Here is a 19,159-nt window from a genome sequence, read left to right as displayed (position 1 = left end):
CTACAACTTCCAACATGCGCATGCACATGCAGCCCCCCCCACCCCATCCGACCTTTCCAAGGTCCTCCGGATGCTCATGCTGCCGAGCATCCCTGGAGTCATGCGCAGTTGGCAACAAGCCTTTCAGAGGGTCTATACTCCTCTCAGGAGCCCACTAGTCAACAGTGCAGCGGAAGGAAGCACATGCCATTTCGCACTTACTGAGGTACTGCTTGCTACCGTTCTTATGTCGCTTCATTTATGTGGGCTTCAGCTCCCAAGTCAAATTGCAAGCTGCTCGAGGATAAGGGTTGTGCCGTTTACCTCTTGTGATGCCCCCCACAAGGTCCAGAACAGAGCCCAGCACACACCAGGTGCTCAAGAAATGGTAGTTGATGGTGATACTCATGGCTGGAAGTCAGAGGGTGACTGAATCTCCATAGGTGGGTCCACCATCTTCAGCCACTACTGAGAGAGTGCCAAGGTATGTGATATGTCACTCCCCTCCCACACTACTCTAATCTCTGAACTTGCAGCGTTCTGGGGAGGATACTTCATTTCCCAGTACAAGAAGCCATGCTCAGTCTCAACATACCCTCCCATTAGGTAGTGGTTTTATCCCCTCAGGATTTTGGATGGAATACTCCCAGAAATCTGAACACAGTCCTTACATACTTCACATAATAAAGTGACTCTGATGAGCCACCAGGAGGCCTCTGTGCTGAGAGAGTCAGTGTTTCTCCATTTGTTTTGGGCTTGGGAATGAACAGGATATACATTAACACCCACGAAGGCTTGACAAGAAGTCAGTGGGATTACTCATAGGCACTAGGCGTTCATACCTACCATGCTCTTACCTCGATCAGGGATAAAGACTAGGAAACAACACCCTTTAAGCCCACAACATAGGGTCCTACTGCATCTCAGCATGAGATGAACCCAAAGTTTGCACCCAGGCAAAACTGGCCACTCTCCTATTTCTCACCCAGTGAGTGGAATGCTTTTCTAAAATGTGTGTGACAGACTGCCTTGGTCCCATTCCTGTTCCCCTCTAGAGGGGTTTCCTCTTCGGTAGTTAGAAGGCTCTAAGTGATGACACCGTGTCTTAATGGTCTCTGACACTCAACCTCACGCCCTCTCCGTCTAAGGCAAGTCGTGGGACCTCAGTGGAGACTCGTGGGACTAAGGAACATCAGAAACTCCTAGCTCCCCTAAGCTGCGACCAGGTTGAAAGGAGCATAGCGATAACACGCTCTCCAGGGGTGTCTCGGATTTTTCTTTTTCTTTTTCTTTTACAAATAAAAGAACCAAAGGAGTTAGGAACCCAGCCACTGACAGCAGCCGGGGGAATATCCCCACCAGGTTTCCCTTTTACCTAACGCCACCGGCTCGTGACCACTGCTCACCTCGCGGGGCAGTGGCGCTCGGGTAGAGCGACCGCAAGAACTGCAGCAACTTGAGGGAGCTCTGTACGCAACCAGGACAGCTAGCCGACTGGCTGTGTACACAGTCGCCATGGCAACAGGAAGCCTGCAGGGATTACGGAAGTAGTGTAGGGTGGTGGCGGAATTTAAGCCCATATTTCTCCGTTGAAGATACAGGGAAACTCAGAGCTGAAAAAAGAAGACAGAGATGGAGTCAATTAACCTGGGAGGCGTAGAGTAGCTGTATATGCGAAGCCAGAGTTTGAGTTACGGGGGAAAAAAAAAGGCTATGTATAAACCAGGAAGCGGGACAGCGAGACTTCCGGTGTCGAGGACTTTGTGGGTACGGTGGCCGGGCAGGCCAGTGAGATTCCGGCTTCGCGTTCTGGGCTGCCTTCAGCGTGAGCCCTTGCCCCGCCCTGGTTAGTGTGAAGCCTGCCGGCCAGGCCTGCGCAGTTGCGGCGGCCGGGGAAGATGGTGGAGGACGGCGCGGAGGAGCTGGAGGACTTGGTGCATTTCTCCGTGTCGGAGTTGCCTAGTCGCGGCTACGGCGTCATGGAGGAGATCCGGCGGCAGGGCAAGCTATGCGACGTGACGCTAAAGGTACCATGGTCTGGGCGGTGGCTGGCTGAAGGGAAAGGGACTGAGCGGGAAGAAAAGGGTGGTGGACAGGGGAAGAGTGGTCCAGCCGACTGTGGGTGGAGAAAGGTTAGAGGGGAGCAGAGTAGTAGAGAGCGGTGCCAAGCGCAGAGGGGGAATGAGGCCAAGTTGGGAGAGTAAAGGGGACAGCCGTTCAGCCATTGGGAGGAAAGATTGAGAGGTGTGCCTCTGACGCCCTAAGAGCAGGAGACATTGGGGTATCCGCCTCCTTTTCTGTCATATAGAAAAGAGAAAATGTTCTTACAGGCAGACCATGGAGGAAGGGGCGGTGGCTGACTCCACATTCCATGGGTACCACTAAAACATCTTATCTTGTCCTAAAGTCATTTCTTTGGGCTCCTTGAAGTTGGCTGTGCTGTTGTAAATGCTAAGCCTTCTCTTCAGGAGTCATTGCTTGCCCTTGGCGCTTTTAGAATCGGATCTGGAAATCTTTTGATGTGGGCTACTCTGCTCCATTCTGGAAAACAATCTACTGTCACCACCTTAAAAGGTCCTGGAGGCCAGGCTAAAGGACTGTTTGGGGAGAGGGATGTTTTTGCCACCTGTTCCCATCCAGCATTCTGGTCTGGTGTCAAGGGCCAGTACCCCCTGTGCTTTGAGTCGTGCTGGGCTGCCCCTTGGTGCCCTGCTGAGCCAGGTGGATCCCTCCAGGTGGGGAGATACTGCCTGCCTGTGGTTTTTCCTGTTGGACCTTGCCTGGAAGGCTCTTACTGTCTCAGTGTGACACTCCCTCTTCCTGTTTCAAAACAACAGAAAGACACAGACACCTCTTAGACTTCTACTGAGTTAAGGAAGCATTGCTTCTCCATGTATTCGAGTCAGACTGGTAGGAGTAGGGTGACTCCTGGGCAATGGTGGAGCACTCTTTTAATCCCAGCACTGGGGAGGCAGTGGCAGGCAGATTTCTGAGTTCAAGGCCAGCCTGGTCTACAGAGTGAGTTCCAGGACAGCCAGGGCTATACAGAGAAACCCTGTCTCGGGGGAAAAAAAAAATAGAATGGTTAATGGTTTGGCACTTTAAAAAGCAAAACAAACTGAGGGTGGCTTTGGAGAAAGAACACACTAGCTGTATCCATGGGCACATTACTTAATCTCTTTAAGTTTTAATTTCAAAATGTGAAAATAATTTTTGTTCTTTGCTTGTTTTTGGCTTTTCAAGTGTGAGCCACCACCACTCAGTTTAAAGACGATTCTTTTTGTTTGTTTGTTTGTTTGTTTGTGGGGTTTTTTGTGTTTGTTTTTGTTTGTTTGTTTGAGACAGGGTTTCTCTGTGTAGCCCTGGCTGTCCTGGAACTCACTTTGTAGACCAGGCTGGCCTGGAACTAAGAAATCTGCCCACTTCTGCTTCCCAAGTGCTGGGATCAAAGGTGTGCGCCACCACTGCCCGGCTTAAAGACGATTCTTAAACCTCACCATTAATGAGGATTAGATATTTGGTGTTCTTTGTATAACACCCATGTTAACTTTTTCATCAATCCTGAAAGAAATGGATCTCTAATTAGAGTAGTGAAATGGTCTGAGAAGGGGCAGATCGTCTCAGATAAGATAGGGAAACCAAGAGGATTAAGAAAAATAAGCTGGATTAAAGGATGCAGAAGATGGCAAGGCCAGCAGAGATTTGGAAGCAGACTGATTTAATTGTGGCACCGACCTTTGGGATGTAGAGACTGGTGAAAGGCAGTAATAAGAAAGAAGTTTTGGGCTAGGATTTAGGCTGTGTGCTGGTGATAAGCTGAGTGAGGAAAGGGACTTGCTGCCAAGCCTGATGAGTTCCATCCCTGGACCCACATAGTGGAGGGAGAGAACTGACTCCTGAAAATGGCCCTCTGCCCTTCCTTAGGTGTGCTGTGGCACCTGCACGCTCACACCCACACACACAAAGAGACGGCAGAAAAAGAAAAGTGTTTGTTTTTAAAGATTCAGGCTATAAAAGGTGAGCCAGTAAGAAAAGCTATATGGTAGATAGATAGAGTGTGGTCACAGATACTTCCGTAAAGCCATACATTTGCCTCTGCATTCAACGTAAATGCTGAATCTACCAAACTTACAGCAGAAATTGCTTGTATGATTTTTTTTTCCCCACGAAAATCTTTTCCATTCAAGCAAAGGAACAATTGTATCGTTCAAACGTCTTTCCGACTGAGAGTGCAAGTGTCAGTTACTTTGCTTGTGTCAGGCCAGAGTCATAAGGACCTGTGTAAAAGCATAGACCGGAGCTAGACTATAGACAACGTTTATTGCACTGGTTCCCAAACCCCCTTCTATAGAACCTCAGGAGAACTCTGGTGCTAGGAGCCATAGAAAGGCCCAGTACACCAACGCTACAGTCACTACTCACAAGAGCTTCTCTGCAAAATCTATCTTGGTTTCTCATAATTTACTCTTTTCTCCACCTTCCCATGAGTCCAGACTGTTTTTCAAATAAGCAGATTCTAAAGAATTGGCTGGTGGTTTAATAACTAGCTGCCCCCCCCCCCATTAGAGTAGTTGTTTGCAAACTTCAGCAGATATGAGACTCACCTGGTGGCCTTGTTCGTATCGCTCATCCTGGGATTTCTGATTCATAGGTCTGGCATGAGCCCCGTCGAGTTCACCAGTGATGCTCTCTTCCTCTAGGACTGCATTGTGAGAACCATAGCTATAAAATAAAGGACTTGTCCTCTCAGGATGTATTCAGAGTCAATGAATCTCCTTTGAGGTCAGTAATGCCCTAGTTCCCCAAGTCGGGAGTCAGGGAGCTCAAACTGCTGAGAAGGTAACCACCTGTTTTTTGTTAGGGCAGTGACAGCAGTTGCTTGCCTGGTAGAGAGGACGAGTATTGCCTGTTCTGGGCCCCTCCTCATGACACACACACAGAGGAGTCAAGTGTTCCTGGTGCTTGGAGTTGGAGGTGGTTCTGTAGGTGCTGACCTCTGGGATGCTCAGAATTCTCCATTGAAGTCAGACACTAACTTGTCTGCTTTTCATCTTGTATGCATTGGCTGGCGTTTGTAATCTCTCTGTGCTGGGTTTTTCTTGGGAATGTTGCTGATCTTATGATCTGAGAGGCTCTGCCTGTATATGAATCCTGGCTCTGCCACTTCATAGCTGACAAAACTTAAATTCCTTAAATGCTAGTGAGTCAGTCTGTTCCTCTGTGAATGGACATCATTACCCACCTGACTGCTAAGGATTCAATTAGTTAATAAGCTTCAAACTTCATGTAATAAATGCTCAATGAATAGTAGGTATTTGTGTTTTATTGTTTGTTTACTTATTTATTTATTTATTGTGTGTGTGTGTGTTTTGTTTTTTTTTTTTGAGACAGGGTTTCTCTGTGTAGTCCTGGCTTTTCTGGAACTCCCTTTGTAGACCAGGTTGGTCTTGAACTCAGAGATCTACCTGCCCCTGCCTCCTAAGTGCTGGGATTAAAGACATATGCCACCACCATCCAGCTATATTTTCTACTTGTTTGTTTTTATGTATATGGATGTGTTTTCCTGCATGTACAGGTGTACATCACTTGTGTGCCTGGTGCCCTTAGAGGCTAAAGAGGACATTGGATCCCTCAGAAGTAGAATAACAGATGTTTGTGAGCTGCTGTGTGGTTGCCGGGAATTGAACCTGAGTCCTCTGGAAGAGTAGCCAGTGCTCTTAACCACAGAGCCATCTCTCAAGCCTTTAATAATAATTAAAGAGATAAGATCCTAATGTGTTGAGCAGGCTGGCTCTAAACTTTTGTGTTCAAGTGATCTTCATGCTTCTGTTTCCCAAATAACTGGGACTATAGGTGCATGCCATTGCTTCTGACATTAATAATAATTTAATGATGTTTCCGAAGAAAGTATATGGTGGTTTGAATGTGCTTGGCCCAGGGAGTGGCACTATTTGGCAGTATGACGTTGTTGGAGTAGGTGTGATCTTTTTGGAGGAAGTGTGTCCCTGTAGGGGTGGGATTTGAGAGCTTCCCTTTAGCTGCCTGAGATGCCAGTCTTTTCCTAGCTGCCTTTGGAATAAGATGTAGAACTCTCAGCTCCTCCAGCACCGTGCCTGCCTGGATGCTGCCATGCTTCCGACCTTGATGATAATTGACTGAACCTTTCTGAACCTATAAGCCAGCCCCAATTAAATGTTGTCCTTTATAAGAGTTGCTTTGGTCATAGTGTTTCTTCACAGCAATGGAACCCTAGCTAAGACAAAGTATAAATAAAAGTATGTGTTCCATTAGCAGGGTTTTTGTTTTGTTTATTTATGTTTGTTTCAAAACAGTTACCCACTACGTAGCTCAGGCTGTCTTGGAACTCTAGCTCAGGCTGTCCTGGAACTCACTATGTAGACCAGACTGCCCTGGAACTCATAGAGGTTAGCCTGCCTCTGTCTGCCAAGTGCTGGGACTAAAGGCCTTTCCCACTATGCCTAGCTATTTGTGTTTTTTTGTTTGTTTGTTTGTTTGTTTTGGTCTTTTTTTTTTTAAGCAGAGAAGGTTCTGGCTTTTATTTTACTGACATATGTTTCTTTCTTTCTTTCTTTCATTTTTTTAAGATTTATTTATTTTATGTATATGAGTGCACACTTTAGTTGTACAGATGGTTGTGAGCCTTCATGTGATTGTTGGGAATTGAACTTAGGACCTCTGCTTGCTCTAGCCAACCCCACTTGCTCCAGCCAAAGATTTATTTTAGTATAAGTTCACTGTAGCTGTCTTCAAACGCACCAGAAGAGGATATCAGATCTCATTATGGGTGGTTGTGAGCCACCATGTGGTTGCTGGGATTTGAACTCAGTACCTTTGGAAGAGCAGTCGGTGCTCTTACCCACTGAACCATCTCACCAGCCCCTGTGTTTGTTTTTTTGAGGCAGGGTTTTATGTATGCTGGGTTTGGCTTGCATTTGCTATGTAACTGAGAATAACCTTGAACAGTGCCCCCACTACACTTGGTTTAGGTGTGCAGGTTTGAATTTATCTTAGTTTATCTATGCCCCTTGCCTTCAAAGAGTTTGCAATCTACTGCTCTACTTCAATAGTTTGCATTAACAGTTGAGACCAGAGCCTGAAAAGGTCTTGTTCACGGTTACAGGCTGAACTAGGCAAAAGAAGGGTTAGACTTGTAGTGTAGTTTCTACGGTCTAGTGTTGAGCCCTCTGTGACTGACAGCATCAGGACTTACTTCAATGACTGTTTTGTGATGGGATTTAAGATACTTCAGTCTTAACACCATAAGCTCTCCTCTTTCCTCTCATCCCGAGGAAGACTGAAAGTGTGCGTGCATGGTCTTCTCACGCCCTCAAAGTCCACGGCTGACGAGTGAACCTAGATTTAATTTTCTTTTTGGAAATATTTAATCTTAAATTCCCTGGGAGCCTGTTGGGTAGTTAAGTAGAAGTGTGACAAAGAAGAGTAATCTATTAGTTGTTTTTGTTTTAAAAATCAATCATATTTTACCCAAGTTTCGTGGCACACACCTTTGATCCCAGCACTCTGAAGGCAGAGGCAGAGGTATCTCTCTGAGCTCCAGTCCAGAGCTAAATAGAGAGACCCTGTCTCTAAATTTATTAGTTAATTAAAAATAGAATTTAAAAAACACCTTTTTATTGCAATCACTTGAACTTTTTTGTTTGGTTGTTTGATTATTTTTTTTTCTTTTTTTTTTTATTTTTATTACATATTTTCCTCAATTACATTTCCAATACTATCCCAAAAGTCCCCCATAGCGCCCCCCACTTCCCTACCCACCCATTCCCATTCTTTTGGCCCTGGCATTCCCCTATATTGGGGCATATAAAGTTTGCAAGTCCAATGGGCCTCTCTTTCCATTGATGGCCGACTAGGCCATCTTTCGATACATATGCAGCTAGAGACAAGAGCTCCAGGGTTCTGGTTAGTACATCATGTTGTTCCAACAATAGGATTGCAGATCCCTTTAGCTCCTTGGGTACTTTCTCTAGCTTCTCCATTGGGAGCCCTGTGATACATCCAATAGCTGACTGTGAACATCCACTCCTGTGTTTGCTAGGCCCCAGCATCGTCTCACAAGAGACAGCTATATTTGGGTCCTTTCAGCAAAATCTTGCTAGTGTATGCAATGGTGTCAGCGTTTAGAAGCTGATTATGGGACGGATCCCTGGATACAGCAGTCTCTAAATGGTCCATCCTTTCATCACAGCTACGAACTTTGTCTCTGTAACTCCTTCCCTGGGTGTTTTGTTCCCAATTCTAAGAAGGTGCACAGTGTCCACACTTTGGTCTTCATTCTTCTTGAGTTTCATGCGTTTATCAAATTGTATCTTATATCTTGGGTATCCTAAGTTTTGGGCTAATATCCACTTATCAGTGAATACATATTGTGTGAGTTCTTTTGTGATTGTGTTACTTCACTCAAGATGATGCCCTCCAGGTCCATCCATTTGGCTAGGAATTTCATAAATTCATTCTTTTTAATAGCTGAGTAGTACTCCATTGTGTAAATGTACCATAATTTCTGTATCCATTCCTCTGTTGTATTTTTTTTTTCAAGACAGGGTTTATTTGTTTAGCCTTTGCTATCGTAGAACTAGGTCTCCAGACCAGGCTGGCCTCGAACTCGCAGAGACCCGCCTGCCTCTGCCTCCTGAGTAGTTTTTGTTTTGTTTTGAATATAAACTTATTAGATACAAAACAAAAACCCATGGTTGTTCTCTTTGGCAAGGAGGATAGCTCAGGGGTTCTTGGCATCCTGTGGGATGTGACTGAGGTCTGGATAGAGCAGTTTGTGTCTGTGGGAGTTCTCAGCTTCTCTCCCCATCTCATCTCCACGCCTCTGACAGAGTTCCAAGGCGAGCATCGGGTTCGCCGGGGTCCAGCCACCTCCCAGATCCAGATCTCACCCTTTCTCCTGAGATCTCAAGGCCGCAGGGGGGTTATTCCTATTTTCTCCTCAACTCACACACTCCCTTTCTTCTGTATTTGTGAAAGCAGAATGGGGAGACTGTTAGCAACCCTGCATATTTAGTATTCACAGACCCTGTGAGCTTAGAGGAGATGGGGAGGACTGTGTGCTTGTGTGATGGGTGGGTGGGTGTGGGGTGCACACTTTGCCATGACACATGTGTGGAGGTCAGAGCACAACTTTGTGGAGTCTTTCTGCCTTTTTGTGGATTCCAAGAGTTGAACTCAAATTTGAGGGGCTTGTGTGGCACACAGTTGACCCGACAGCCATCTCTTCTGTCCCTGAAAAATTTCTGAACTAGAGACTTTAACCTCCAGAAGGAAATGCCTTTTCTATGAGCGAAGGGCACAGTGTTAGAATGTTTTCTTTTGGGCCACCAGATCCAGGTACAGAATTTCCCCCGAAGCTGGCTTGGAGCGCTGCACATGTGAGTCTGAAGTCATTCCCTGTCTGCAGGAGAGGAGTAGGTGGAGAAGAACGTGAAGTCAGAACTTGCTGGTGCATGCCATATTTGTTATGTATGGTATAGTGTATGATACAGGGTAATTATAGAGCTAGAATAACTATGTTAAAAGGAATCTATAGAGGGCTCTACTAAAGCCATTTATTTTGTAGAACGAAAAGCCTGAAGCTTAAAGCTATTAAGGGATTTATCCAAGGCACAAAACTGCATTAGCTGAGATCCAATGTAGCTATTTTTGTATGGGTGGAAGTGATGCTTTTGTGCTCTCTGTCAGCTGACTCTCCTGCGCTGGGGCGGATGGCATGAAGCACACAGAGCAGGATACAACCAGACCACCTTAGAGTCACTTCTGAGCCTGGAAGGTGGTGATGTTAGTGTGTCTAAATTCAACACCACAGATGTTGCAGCAGAGAGGAAAAGAAAGACCCTTTGGCTGACTTCTAGATGTAAATTCTTTCTTTCTTTCTTTTTATTTGTATTTTTTGGTAGGTGTTGGGGGTGGGGGTAGCTTTGATACAGAGTCTCGCTCTGTAGTTGAGGATGGCGGGAAACTGACTGGGTAGCCAGGGCAGTCTCAGACTTGGTGATCTTCGAGCCTCAGCCTCAGAGTGCTGAGAGGCCACACATGGAGACCTGTATGAACTTCAACTTCTCAACACTTGTTGACTACTTTATTCACAAGACTTTCTCCCAATTTTTTAAAGTAGTGTTCACTTTTAGAGTCCCTGGTCTCTAAAGTAGTCACAGGGGAAGAATACACTCCTTGAGGAGCAAAGCACTTGTGGCAAGAACTTGATACTCAGCAAAAGTTTGCTTTTGCCCAGGTGTGGTGGTTCTCGCCTGTAATCCCAAAACATGGGAGGCCGAAACTGGAGGACTGACACCGATTTAAAGTCAGCCTGGGCTACCTAGTAAACTCCAGGCTAGTTTTGGCTAAAAGGTGAGCCTGCTTCAAAACAACAAGGCTTTGATCTCTTTCTCGTTTGATTTACATTTTGGATGGTGCAGTTTAACGTTTGGATGCTGACTGGGCGGCTGTGAGAGACTGCACGGAATGCTGCCTGACAGCTGACGTATGGGAAGCTGGAGGCTCAGCAGTCTGCAACACTGTTAGCAGTAGAGAGCCATCCATGGGATTCCCTGATGCTTCTGGAGCTTGGCGGGGTGAATGACTGTCAGAAGCCTGTGTCTGGGGATGCTTCTCACCGTAGACAGTTCCTTTATTGTTGTGTGCATGAGACTCCTTTGTTTGCGCTTAGCCCCACCTGGTTCAGCTTGATGATGGCAAAATGAAACCACACTGTTTTTCTAAAGCATGTTCCCAGACTTTCCTAAATGACAAGCGTGGCCCTCACCTTCCTACTCTCAACTTGTTGACTTTTGGCACTCCCGCCTCTTTGGCATGGGACCATCTAGCTTCTTTGCAGTTAGGTTATGTGTCAGCAAGACCATAGAGAGAATAGAGAATACCCAAACATCGGACTGCATCATTTCTTCCAGTTGAGAACAAAAATGAATGAATCAAAGTGTGTGTGAGCTATGAGCTAGAAAACCTAAAAATAGAATCCTTGGGGATTTTAGGTAATACAGTTTCAGTTGTGACTGTGAATAATTTGAAAAGCCGCCCTGCACAGTACACTTAAGCACTGATGTGGCTGTGTTGTAATAAAATTATTGACAAAGGGAAGTCTGAAACAAACACAGTTAGCTACAGCTTATTGGCCTCCGTGTGTTTTTTTTTTTTTTTTTTTTTTTTTGGTTTTTCGAGACAGGGTTTCTCTGTGTAGCCCTGGCTGTCCTGGCACTCACTTTGTAGACCAGGCTGGCCTCGAACTCAGAAATCCGCCTGCCTCTGCCTCCCGAGTGCTGGGATTAAAGGCGTGCGCCACCATGCCCGGCTTGTTTTTTTTTTTTTTTAAGATTTATTTATTTATTATATGTAAGTACTGTAGCTGTCTTCAGACATTCCAGAAGAGGGTGCCAGATCTCGTTGCAGATGGTTGTGAGCCACCATGTGGTTGCTGGGATTTGAACTCTGGACCTTCGGAAGAGCAGTCGGGTGCTCTTACCCACTGAGCCATCTCACCAGCCCGGCCTCCGTGTGTTTTAATGGTCCTTTGTAGCGCTGAAGTTTTTTAGGGTACAGTGACAGTTACTTTGTGACTCCACATACAGTATCTAGGTATTGAAGTGTCTCCTACTAAATGGTATGGCTGAGGGGCTAGGGATGGAGTTTGGCTGTGGGACACGCACTCAGTGTATGGGAGGCCCTGGTTTCCATCTCTAGTGCTATAGGAAGAAACACAGTAAAGACAGATGGCTTTATTCAAAATTCTCAATTTTGATCGTAAAGTCTCATAGCACCATTACAGCATGAAGATGACTGTTTCCAAATTGTTAATGAAGGGCACCAAATTCCCTTTCTGCCTCACTTGAAGCTGAGGATGCCCGGCTACTTGCAGAAGTGGTTGAAAAAGGGCTAGGGAGATGGCTTAGCTTGCTTCCCAGAACCAAAGTTTGGGCATGATGGTGCAGAGATGGGTGCATATCTGGGGTTCACCAGTCAGTCATCATATATATTCTGAGGTTATCACATATATATGTTGAACTGGCAAGTTCCAGGACAGCGAAGTGGATGGACAGTGCTGAGGAATGATCCCAGAGATTGCCCTCTTACCTCTACACCCACATGCACACACATACACACCTGTTCTTACACACCAAATAAAGTGTGTTTTGTTTTGCTTTGCTTTGTTTTTGAGATAAGGTCTGATTCTGCAGCTTAGGTTAACCTAGAGCTCACTGTGTAGCTTGACTGACTTTGACAAGTCCTCTGCCTTGGTTTCATGAATGCGGAGATTATCAGCATGAACCACATGTTCAGCTGTATATTTATGTATGCTCTATATACATTTATGTAAAATTTTAAAATATATTGATTTATTATTGTGGAGGGAGTGAGAACATGCCTCAGAGAACACGTAGAGGTCACAGAGCAACATGTGGGCATTACTTCTCCCCATCTACCTTACAGAGCCCTGGGATAGAACTCACATAGTCAGATTAGACAGTAGTGCTCACTAATTAGCGACCGCTCGCTCCCTTTCTCTTCTCTCTGTAGCTAGCTGGGCCTTTTCTATGTCCACCTCAGTTCCCCAATAATGAATGATGCAGAGGCTTATTTATTTATGTTTTTTTTTTTTTTTTTCCCGAGACAGGGTTTCTCTGATAGCCCTGGCTGTCCTGGAACTCACTTTGTAGACCAGGCTGGCCTCGAACTCAGAAATCCGCCTGCCTCTGCCTCCCAACTGCTGGAATTAAAGGCGTTCGCCACCACTGCCCAGCTGGCTTATTTATTTATGAATTAAAGCCTAGGCCTTAAGCTAGGCTTGTTCCCAACTAGCTCGTAACTCAGTTATCCTGTCTGTACTAATCTAAGTTCTGCCACATGGTTGGTTACCTCTCCTCAGGGTCATAGTCTGACTTCCGCGGCATCTCGGTGGCCAGGGTTCCCATGCCTCACTCTTTCTCACTCTTTCCCAGAGTTTATCCTTCTCCCCTCCTTCCCCCGCCATAGGCCATAGACTTTTTATTTTAACCTATCCAGAAAGCTAGCTGTCTAGTCTCTGTCTGTCTGATGGGAAAGTACAGGACTTAATTGAAGTCTTGGCTAGAAAAGTCTCTGAGGCTGGATTATCTTCGCTAGCTGTAGTGAAGCTGTTCTGGATTCAAGTTTTTAAGGAAACAGCACTTGAGGTAGTCTGTGAGGTTGAATCACCTGGGCTACTTGTCTTGTCTTCTTTGGTGTCTGGTCCTTTCGCTCTGTAAACCTATAAACTTTCAAAGATAATATACATTTCTGCACTAGCACATATATGGAATGTGCAGCAGGCACAATTCAGCTAAAGGTGATTCTCTGTTCTATGTTCAAGCAGGAAGAAGGCATTAAATTTTATAACTCTTTTTGGACTGTACCCAAACTGTAATACAGATTTTCATCCATGCCTTTTGAAAGGATGGCAGATAATAATAGGTCCTGAGAGTTCTGTCGCCCAGATTTATTGGCTATGCAAGCTGAAGTCCTGGTTGGAGACATTCATGTCTCAGCCAGCTTCAGAGCTGTTCCCTTACAGAGCTATCAGCACATACTTTACATGTCTGTTGTTGAAGTCCTGGTTGGAGACATTCATGTCTCAGCCAGCTTCAGAGCTGTTCCCTTACAGAGCGATCAGCACATACTTTACATGTCTGTTGTTGAAGTCCTGGTTGGAGACATTCATGTCTCAGCCAGCTTCAGAGCTGTTCCCTTACAGAGCGATCAGCACATACTTTACATGTCTGTTGTTGAAGTCCTGGTTGGAGACATTCATGTCTCAGCCAGCTTCAGAGCTGTCCCTTACAGAGCGATCAGCACATACTTTACATGTCTGTTGTTGAAGTCCTGGTTGGAGACATTCATGTCTCAGCCAGCTTCAGAGCTGTCCCTTACAGAGCGATCAGCACATACTTTACATGTCTGTTGTTGTTCTTTGTTTCTTCCGTCATGTCTGCTGCCAAGATTTTTCAGGAGGTCTCCCTTAGTCAAATCTAATCTTTATTAATTTTGAAGGAATTAAAGCTTTTCATTTCCTGTTGTAACAAAGACAAAACCTCTCCCCCAACACAACACCTTTCTTGCCTTCCATTCTGAAGTTGTTTTATATATATATATGTTGATCTAATTCAGCAGTCCTTTTTAAAATCCAGTGTTTGTCAGCAATTGTGCTGTCTCATTGACACTTAAAGTTTAAAGACAATAAAGCGTTATTTAACCTATCTCTTGGAGATCTCATATGTCCGGTCTGTTGTATGAGCATTTCCTTTAAAGTGTAGCTACCTACATCCTTTTATAATTGTTTGACCTATAGGATTGTAAGACATATTTGTAACATTTTCTATGCTATAATGTCTAAAAATTGTTATATTTTAATGGATACCCGTGTACCCATGTCAGAGCATCATCAGCTTCAGTCTGTCAGGTATTTCCAAGATAGCCATCATCTTTAAAAAATGAGCAATCTCAGAATCAGCCTTTTCAAAACTCACGGCAGAGCCCAGTTTAACCCTGAGTCGGGGTCGGTTGTTTGATGTATTAGCACAGACTCTACAAAATGGAACATAAGTTATTATATGCCATGCCTTCCTTGTTTGTTTGTTTGTTTGTTTCGAGACAGGGTTTCTCTGTGTAGCCCTGGCTGTCCAGGAACTCACTCTGTAGACCAGGCTGGCCTCGAACTCAGAAATCCACCTGCCTCTACCTCCCAAGTGCTGGGATTAAAGGCGTGCGCCACCACGCCCAGCTAAGATGCCATCCTGATACCACCTGTACTCTTAGTTCACAATGTTGCATCTCTATGGGTTGCCATTTGCAGTCGTGGCACAAGGTGGTGCTGTAGGCTGTAGGTTGGATTCCTCTGAAATTTCATGATTCAAAGGATTGCCTAAATTTTGTTATATTGTCTGTAATTTAGCAGGGATTTTTTTTTTCAGTTCTTTATTATCTAAGTTCGCTTTGTTATAGTCTCTCTTAAAAATTAGGATATCGGGCTGGTGAGATGGCTCAGTGGGTAAGAGCACCCGACTGCTCTTCCAAAGGTCCAGAGTTCAAATCCCAGCAACCACATGGTGGCTAACAACCATCCGTAACGAGATCTGGCGCCCTCTTCTGGAGTGTCTGAAGACAGCTACAGTGTACTTACATATAATAAATAAGTAAAAAAAAAAAAAAAAAAAAAAAAAAAAATTAGGATATCTAACATTTGATCATTATTGAAAATATAATTATTTGTAAGCTGATAAGTGAAACAAAGTTATACAGGATCCAGATGCCCTCCGTCATTGCGTTTTTCTCCATTTTTGACATAGAAAATATTTCCTTTTTTATTTTATTTATTATTATTATTATTATAGTTCTTTGGTTTTTTCGAGACAGGGTATCTCTGTGTAGCCCTGGCTGTCCTGGAACTCACTTTGTAGACCAGGCTGGCCTCGAACTCAGAAATCCGCCTGCCTCTGCCTCCTGAGTGCTGGGATTAAAGGCGTGTGCCACCACGCCCGTCTGAGAGGTCTCTATCTTAATCTGCAGGCAGCAGAAGAAAACAGTCCTCGAAGCCCACCCTACAGTGACTCACTCCCCTTCCCCAACAAGACCACACCTCCTAATAGTGCCCCTACCTATGGGGCAAGCATTCAAACCCATGAGTATGGAGGCCATTCTTACCAAGCCACCATGCCTTTATGAATAAGTGGATAAAGCCAGCAATAATTATGACTTATTTGTGAGTGAAGGCAGAGGCTAGGGGTAAATCTGTAGCATACATGGTAGGATTGCTCCATGGGTCATGAGGAATCCACAGGATTTTACCCGCACTTTCCTTCATTTTTGTTCAGGGGAGATGGTGGGAATAAGCAGAGCAAGAACTCATTATTGAAGGCTAGTCTTTTACACTTTTTTTTTTTGTTTTGTTTTGTTTTTGTTTTTCGAGACAGGGTTTCTCTGTATAGCCCTGGCTGTCCTGGAACTCACTTTGTAGACCAGGCTGGCCTCGAACTCAGAAATCCACCTGCCTCTGCCTCCCAAGTGCTGGGATTAAAGGCGTGCGCCACCACCGCCCGGCTCTTTTACACTTTTAATTTATCTCATTTCATTTGTGTGTGTGTGTGTGTCCTGTCTATGGCTCACCCACACGTGTGTGCATGCATGGTGCATTTGTACCTGTCCCTCTGTGTGTGCATGCATATGGAGGCCAGAGGTCAATACTGGATATCTTGGCTATCTTTCTCAGTTGCTCTCCACTTATGTTTTTGAGCTAAGGTCTCTCGCTGAACCTGGAGGTCAGCTGGGCTAGACCGAATGACCAGTGAGCTCCAGGGACCTCCTGTCCTGACTCCTGAGATTCTAGACGCTTTCTACCTCAGCCTGATTTGTATGTGGTGCTTGGATCTGAACTCAGGTCCTCATGCTTGTATCGTGAGCTCTTTCCACTAAGCTATCCCACCACCCCAGAAAAGCCTACTCTTCTATTCACTGGAAATAAGGTGATGGACTTGTCAGGGAAGTATGGGGCAGAGCAGAGCTGTGCAGCAACCAGTGTCTCCAAGGTACCTCTGCCTTATTTTGGTAAATGCTGTCTTGTTGTTTGTGTTTTGGACTATGTAATAAGTTTATCACACTGTCCAGAGGTGGAGGAAGTGCAGAAGCAGCAGATGGCAGCTAGTTTTCTGGAGGGTTTAGGGAGGGACTGCTGATTGCACTGACTGCCCGATTACTCTAAGCTGCTCACAAATCCCCACTGCCCCTGCTGACTCAGAGGCCAGCAAAAGGTGCTTATGATGGGACCCGGCAGCCCGCTGGCTTTCCTAGCTATGCCCACTGTGCTTTCAGCACTCTGACTTTCCTCTCGCCCCTCTTGCTCTTCTCCTCTAGTTGCCCAGTCTCCTGCAGTAACTGTCTGTGGTCTGCACTCTCTGTCTTCCATGCTTCGTGCCTCTGCAGACACATCTGTAGGGCAGGGTCATGTCCGTGCCTTAAGGATCCTTTCATCTTTTCTCAAGAAGAGAAAAACAAGCAAACCTTCCCCACTCCGGAGAGCCGCTCTTTGTGTGTTTGTTTCTGAGGCCAGGTTTGATATCCCCTGGCTGGTCTCAAACTGGTGATGTCACAGATGACCTTGAACTCTTGATCTGCTACCTTCTCCCAGGTGTGATCACAGGTGTGTGCAGCCACTGGGGTCCTAGTACACTGGGCATTTGTGTTTAATGTTGTAGTTACAGGTTCACACACCTCTCTCCCTGCCGACCCATGTGTTTCTGTTTGGAAATGACCCGTGTTTTCTTTCTTCTGCCCTGTCCTAGCATAGTGGGTAATTCTGAGGCACCTGAACCTTCTTCACCTCCCGTTGTCCTTCAAATGCTCAGAAGCAGCTGCTGACCCCACCCCCACCCCAGGGCCAAGGCAGTCTGTCTGTCTGTGATGTTCTGTGAGTCAGCATACTGCTAGCCAAGCACATTCACCTGAGCATGGCGCTTGGCTAGGTGTATGAGGCAACACCAGGAACGAGGCCTCTGTTTGTCTTTGGTGTCTATAGATTAGTGGCAAAGATACTCTTCAACTCACTGTTAGATAAGACTCGGTGTGGTGAATTCTGTGGTGTGCAGTTGTAACCAGCAGCCTGCAAGAAACCAAAAGGACGATTCCTACTTAAAGTATGGAGGGTTTGTGCCTGTTTCACGGGAAAGAACGGTATGGATTGATGCATTTCAGGATGACAGATCTTAGACAGATAGGATGGATACAGGCATTGTGGGCTGAGGGAGGGAGGCCTCAAAGGCTCAGGCATGAAAATAGCATCCGGTGGTTTCAAGTATGTCCATCTTAGAGGAGCGAGGAGGAAGGTGAGATGGGAGCCGGTTGTGCATGTGAAGTCTCCTGATGAGGACTCTGGACTGGTAAGAAATGGCTTTGATCTTGGTCTTGTCAGACGCAGCGACTCCTGAGGACTCTGCCTTCCTCTTCCCCCCTCTCCTCTGCTCCCCTGTCCGGTATGAGTGATAAAAGGTAACAGGCTTCTCAGAGGCTGGAAATAGGCTGCTCTTTATGTGGGGTGGAACCCCACATCCCATTGTCAACACTCAGCAACTCTCACTGCCTTCCTGAGTTCCTACCCTGTGGAGTCTGAAAAGCAGAAAGACCAAAGCTTCATCAATAGTCTGGAATATTCCTTCTATCTCTTATTTTATTTTTAATTATTATTATTATTTTGATATGGAGTTTCTCTGGGTAATCCTGGTTATCCTGGAACTCACTTTGTAGACCAGGCTAGCCTCAAACTCCAAGGTCCACCTGCTTCTGCCTCCTGAGTGCTGAGATTAAAGATGTGTGCCACCGTGTCCCCTCTTCACTTTTTGGTGGAATATACTTTAAAACACTGCCAGACCCTCAGGCTGAACCTGGTGTATTTGAGAACACTTGCCATCCATCTCCCAGCCCTGTGGATTTGTTTAGAAGCTTATTTCTGCTTCTAGCAAGCTGGTCAAGGTTCCTCTGTTAGTGTCTTGGGCTGGTGGGCGGATCACCAGCATTTGAAGAAAAAGAATCCCCCTCCCTTCCTTGACAGTTTCTTTTTTTTTTTTTGGTTTTTTCGAGACAGGGTTTCTCTGTGTAGCCCTGGCTGTCCTGGCACTCACTTTGTAGACCAGGCTGGCCCCGAACTCAGAAATCCGCCTGCCTCTGCCTCCCAAGTGCTGGGATTAAAGGCGTGCGCCACCACGCCCAGCTCCCTTGACAGTTTCTTATACACTAGCCTGTTAGAAGCCCATCTGAGCAGAGAGCCTGGTATAGCTCATTTATTTCTTCAGGACTGATTGTATTGGTAGCCTTGAAGTCAAGCTGTCCACAGCCTGGCCCTTACCACACCTGCTGACCTTTCAGGTGATGCTGGAGAGCATCACACAGTAAAAAAAAAAGAAGGCTAATAACAGAGGACTGACTATGGTGACACATGCCTATAATCATAGTATTTGGGAGACTGAAGCAGGAGGATTACTTTGAGTTGAAGGCAGCCTAGGCTAAAGTTGTTGGCCAGCTAGGGCTATATAGCAAGATCTTGTCTCTGAGATTAAAGGCATGGTGGTGATACTTATAACCCTAACACTAGGGAGGCTGAAGCAGGAGACTCACAAGTCCACCT

At 45.6% G+C, this 19,159-nt stretch overlaps 2 protein-coding genes across 9 annotated transcripts in view; one reads left to right on the top strand and one right to left on the bottom strand.

Annotated features, from left to right (window-relative positions):
* The window catches only part of Kif9 (kinesin family member 9), a 49,098-nt gene extending 47,401 nt beyond the window's left edge, over positions 1-1,697 (bottom strand). For 2 of the 6 annotated variants that reach the window (XM_085828067.1, XM_029482112.2), the window contains exons 1-2: positions 1,386-1,688; positions 202-447 (exon numbers count right to left, since the gene is read on the bottom strand). In XM_085828067.1, the coding sequence (XP_085684193.1) occupies positions 202-238 (37 nt within the window). In that variant the 5' untranslated portion in view covers positions 239-447; positions 1,386-1,688. Of the gene's footprint in view, positions 1-201; positions 448-1,354 lie in introns of all 6 variants that reach the window. The other 4 variants (XM_029482111.2, XM_021172877.3, XM_029482113.2 and 1 more) reach the window with 3 other exon arrangements.
* Positions 1,698-1,806: 109 nt separating this feature from the next.
* Klhl18 (kelch like family member 18) overlaps positions 1,807-19,159 on the top strand; it is a 49,521-nt gene continuing 32,168 nt past the window's right edge. For 2 of the 3 annotated variants that reach the window (XM_021171800.3, XM_021171799.3), the window contains exon 1: positions 1,807-2,006. In XM_021171800.3, the coding sequence (XP_021027459.1) occupies positions 1,878-2,006 (129 nt within the window). In that variant the 5' untranslated portion in view covers positions 1,807-1,877. The remainder of the gene's footprint in view (positions 2,007-19,159) is intronic. The other variant, XM_085828066.1, reaches the window with a different exon arrangement.

This window comes from Mus caroli, unplaced genomic scaffold (genome assembly GCF_978045245.1).
Source record: "Mus caroli unplaced genomic scaffold, Mus_caroli_1 scaffold_11, whole genome shotgun sequence".
Taxonomy (NCBI): Eukaryota; Metazoa; Chordata; class Mammalia; order Rodentia; family Muridae; genus Mus; species Mus caroli.
This window is presented reverse-complemented; position numbering and strand designations above follow the sequence as displayed.